Consider the following 5,039-nt stretch of genomic DNA (forward strand, 5'->3'; position numbering starts at 1 on the left):
CGAGGTCTTATCTTAGCAGTCCTTCTGTTTACTTCAAACTCAGCACACTGGACCTTTCAGTAAGACTCAGAGTTACCACAGGTGGATTTGTGAATGGCAAGCTTTACGTCAAGAGGGGGGTGGTGGTGGGGAGAGTCTCTGTGAGGAGGTTTAATGCTAACAACTTGTTACGTAAGTAGATTACTCCTGCTGGTCTTCTTAATGCTTTTTAGTTACTATCCATACTCTATAAATAGCTGTATTAAGGAATCCTGGGGACAAGATTGGAGGGAAGAAAAGCCGCACATGGTTGGGATTAGGCCTGAATGTGAGGCTGTTGACGCTGGCTCAGACACTTTATCCCGGCTACGATGGGGCGCTATTTATTTATTTTACTGTACCTGCTGAATAACTGCATGTTCCAGTACACACTGAGCCTCACTTCATAGGCAACAGGATGATGGCAATAACACTGCAATAACTTTCCAGGATGCATTTTTCCAGAGTTACAAGCTATAATATGTAGTTTACAATGTGACATCACAAAAAAAGCCAAAAAACATTTTTTCCCCATGACATGGAAAAAATACAAGAACCTCAGATAGCATTTAAGTACATGTAACTTTCTACTCTTATTTTGATCTGCATCAAAGTGCTCTGTCTCCCTCTGCAGGGCAGCTTGGATAACATCAGCATCATCATTGTCTGCTTCCCTGGCGCCCCCCAGGTGTCACAGGAGGCACTGCAACAAGAGGCAGAGCTTGAGCAACAAATTGATATGAAAGTGGAAGGTACTGCTGATAACTTTCCTGCTTCATGCTAAAATAGATCGCTCTTAATTTCCATTTTTATAAGCAGGTTGTTTTACTCATTGACCTCCACAGAAATTATCCAGATGATGAAGTGCAAAGATGAGGACCCTGACCTTCTATATGTGATCAAATTCCTAGCAGCAGAAGAGATGCCGGGACTGCCTCCAGGAGGAGGAATCACCAGCAAGTGAGCAAACGAATCGCCGCCAACACTGATGTGTTTGAAGTGTAATTACTTTTGGAGAATCAAATACCTACTCTTAGTGCTTCTACTTTTGCAGGCGAGACTGTATCATCTCAGCATACCAGAAACACATCATGGCTCTAAGGACTCAGGAGCCTATGGTAATGCATAGAAGACACGCATAAGAAATGTCACAAAAGCTGGTAGATCTATGGATGTTTATCTTCTGTCACATTACAGTTGGAAAACCTTAAAGTAGGGATAACAGGCTCCAGAGAGCAGGACAATCTGAGGGCAGGATTTCTCTCGACATTAACCAAACCACAAGTTGTGGATTTCTCCCACTGAGAACGCCACATCCAGATGAACAGAATGAAATTTTGGAATTTTAAAATTAAACACATATGGTTGCAACTAGCTGTTGTTGTGACTGATCAACCTTCTAGTTTAAGTTTGAAGTATGAAGACTTGCAGGTTTACTTTCTGTGACAGTATGTTTAATGTTTTTTTGCTCAAATCCCAGTTTTATTTAGTGCAACCTTTCCTCCTAAAACCCAGCAATCATTTTTTGTCCTCTGTCTGGTACATAAGTCTGAGACCATTACATCAAGCCCATTTATGCAATCTATATGACTCCCTCTGTACTGTCAAGGGGAAATCCCGAGCTTTCTATTCTATACAACATTGTGGGGGTTGAGCTAACAGAGCACACAGACTTTCTCTTTAAAATGACGGAAATTGCAGTTTCCATATTTTCCATATTCTTTTGAAACATTTAGCAGGATTTCAGCAATGCACAGTAATTTTACCTCTTGCAAAACAAAACTTTGATTCAGTGTCTTCAGTGTCTGACCTAAGTCATTACTTCAGGAAGCAGGGAATTAAATGAAGTCAGAACTGTGAAAGGGGAGTCAGAATTATTTCTGTCAGGGGATTAGGTGGAGGAAAGCCAGACATCAGAGCAGGAAGGTTAAAATCTCAGAGGAGGAAATAACAGCTTTTGAGGATCAATTCGATTTCAACTATACAGAAATTGGGTTGAAATTTTATTTTTAGGATGAAACAAGAAAACAGAATAATGCTGCCCACAACCCTGAAACAGGAGCTCCTCTGATTACATCAAACAGGAAACAGGCAACCCGGCATTATTTAGAAAAAAGGAGCACACAAACAAGAGAGAGATGGTTATTTCTAAAGGTGGCATTAAAACTTCTGCACTATATCTGTGGTCACCACATGACATCATACATAACCGAATTTCCCATTTCCTAGTTTTAACCAATTTTTCAAGATTAGGGAGTCCATCAAACTAATACATGAGCTGAGGAGTCTCTGAAGTGACACCTCTCTTAAACAGAATGTAACAAGGCTGCCATGGAAAGATGATTCCCTTCACATGATGATGATCCCCTTGGAGACAGACAGTGATTCAAATCCCACCACTTCAGAGGTCTAGCTTGTGCAACACTTCTTATCCATAATGAAGAAGAAGTGTTGTCATGTTACCACTTCTCAGGCGCCCCAATAGTCGGTATGTCCTCCACCGTAATTTTTAACCTTCTTGCACTGATGTCTGGTTCTCCTCCCCCTCATCACTTGACAGCTCTGAGCACGATCCCACTTCCACAGTTCCGAGTAAAATATCTTTAGGCCTCACTCAGACATCATAGCATTCGGTGATCAAACAAGACTTATTGTCCACTTCCAGGAACAGAAGATGAAAAATAAATAAATAACAAGTTTAAAATGTGTTTCCTTGAAACAGAATAATCAAAAAATAATAATTTCATCCGAGTCTCAGAAGGAAATAATAATAATTACAAAACAACTTAATAGAATTTCTATTTTATAGCATTACCGGGTCTGAAATAACTATGTCTTTGTCTTGTGACATTTCAGGACATTGAAGGATCAGAGGAAGACTCAAACTAAAGCCACGAAGAATCAACATCATGAAGAAAGCTTAGACACTTCTTAGATGTGGACCACACTAAGCACAATTCTTTAAGTAACGTTTTTGGGTATAAGGTATATTTGTTTTTGGGTATAGGGTATATTTGTTTTTGGGTATAGGGTATATTTGTTTTTGGGTATAGGGTTTATTTGTTTTTGGGTATAGGGTATATTTGTTTTTGGGTATAGGGTATATTTGTTTTTGGGTATAGGGTATATTTGTTTTTGGGTATAGCCACACATATTTGCTTTCTGGTCAAATCATATTAAATATGGAGGAACAAAATGATACATGTGTTTTTATTTATTTATTTATATTTAATTCACTTGGGGTGGGAGGGTGGGTGGCTGGGTGACACTTTTTATCTAAAAAATTTATATTAATGTGCAAAGGTCTTGAGCAAAGGTCTTGAGCACCTCCGTGGTCTTTAGCAATAGTCCTCTGGGCTTTCTGGAGATCTTTCAAAGCTTTTATTTGAACATTGGCTGCTTTTCACGGTTTTTCAGTCCAGCTCTTTCATGGCTGTTTGTTAAGCCACTTAACACTGACCTATGAATCATTCAAGCATAAAAAAGGTCGCCTAACCTAGGGAAACAGTGTTGTCACTACACACAAGAACTTAGCAAAAAACTATTTTAAAATTGTGTCATTAGGCAAAAAAACCAAAAAAAAAAACCCACTCCACATAATTTCTTCGTATTTCTTTAATTGAATCTACAGAAAATACCAAAGATACCGCAGTTTGACTGGCAAAATAGTATTTTTGCAGCAACGATGTGATTCATAAAAACTTGCTGGCATATCTTAGCATAGAGATCTCTGTTTCTGTAAAGATTTGATGGATCTGGACAACTGTGGAGGACAAAAGAAAAAGTGGCAACACCTCTAAGAAAAACTACCTACAGCAGATGAACAGTATCTGGAAGTTACGTCCTTAAGAAATAAGAAAATGTCCACCAGGATCTGAGAGACACATCTGGTACTTGAGTTAATCCATCTGCTGTCGCCAAAGACTCATCAGAAATGGCCTCAGTGGAAGGTCGGCCCTGAAGAAGCCATTTATAGGAAAAGGCTGAGGTGTGCCAAATGACACAAGAACTGGAAGGAATCAGCTCTTACAGAGTGATGAATCCAAATTTGAAATTTCTGGTTCAAATTACAACAGTATGCTTAGAATGGGTCAGGAGAGAGATACAACAGTGACTGTCAACCATTAGTAAACCACAGTGGAGGCTCTGGGGATTGTTTCAAAATTGATGGAATTATGAACACAGAAAATTATCATCAGATTATGATTCACCCTGCAATACCATCTGGAAAGTGTATGATTGGCAACGTTTTCTTTTAGCTCAACAATGATCCCAAACACACTACCAATGGCCAGTGGACAGAAGAACACACAGTGGATGAGTGTCAGTCATAGACTGGCCTCATGGACTCCAAGATTATTGAAGCAGTGTGAAATCATCTTGACACAGGACAAAACAAAAAGGCAGTCGAGGTCCAAAGAAGAGCTTTGAATGTCCTTCAGGTCTGCAGAACTATTTCTGAACACGACTTAAAGAAATCAGAAGAACGCTTGACTAAAAAAGTTCATGTGTAAAAGAGGGTCATAGCAAATGTTGACTATCAAGCTTGTTAGAATGAACTGTGTTTTTGCCTTATATCAATATTTGTATATTTGCGTGTCTCAATAAATTGTTGCACCAGCTTCGCATTTTACTAGCAAAACGCTAAGATGTGAGTAGTGACTCATGACTTGTGTACAGTACTGTACTTTATGACAGTGGGTCTGCCCATCAATTTTCTATTGCTTATCCAGGGAGTATTTGATATTATTTAACCACACAGTGCCTGGTCTGATAGTTATCTGCTCATCATGGAAGCGTCTGTGTAATGCAGCTCATTTACATTGCCATGTGATATTGTATACAAGCTGCATATGAGGAAAACAAATGATCTGACATTTGTGATGGACCACAGTATCTCTCGGTAAACAATCAGTTTGCACGGTGCTGTCATGGAGCAAAGGTCACACAGATGGCAATAACTTGTTACATCAACATAAGCGTATGCCACGAGAGAGGAAAGCCAGAGCGAGAGACACAAA

At 39.4% G+C, this 5,039-nt stretch overlaps 2 protein-coding genes across 2 annotated transcripts in view; one reads left to right on the plus strand and one right to left on the minus strand.

Moving 5' to 3' along the window:
- ppm1na (protein phosphatase, Mg2+/Mn2+ dependent, 1Na (putative)) overlaps positions 1-3,043 on the plus strand; it is a 5,300-nt gene extending 2,257 nt beyond the window's left edge. Inside the window, exons 3-6 of the mRNA XM_005720888.2 lie at positions 653-770; positions 864-978; positions 1,073-1,136; positions 2,875-3,043. Coding sequence (XP_005720945.1) covers positions 653-770; positions 864-978; positions 1,073-1,136; positions 2,875-2,907 — 330 coding nt within the window. The 3' untranslated portion in view covers positions 2,908-3,043. The remainder of the gene's footprint in view (positions 1-652; positions 771-863; positions 979-1,072; positions 1,137-2,874) is intronic.
- Positions 1-5,039, minus strand: part of rtn2a (reticulon 2a) — a 28,053-nt gene that overhangs the window by 21,136 nt on the left and 1,878 nt on the right. The gene's annotated exons all lie outside the window — the stretch shown is intronic.

Source organism: Pundamilia nyererei, unplaced genomic scaffold (genome assembly GCF_000239375.1).
Source record: "Pundamilia nyererei isolate P.nyererei 1_Seehausen unplaced genomic scaffold, PunNye1.0 scaffold00003, whole genome shotgun sequence".
NCBI classification, from domain to species: Eukaryota; Metazoa; Chordata; class Actinopteri; order Cichliformes; family Cichlidae; genus Pundamilia; species Pundamilia nyererei.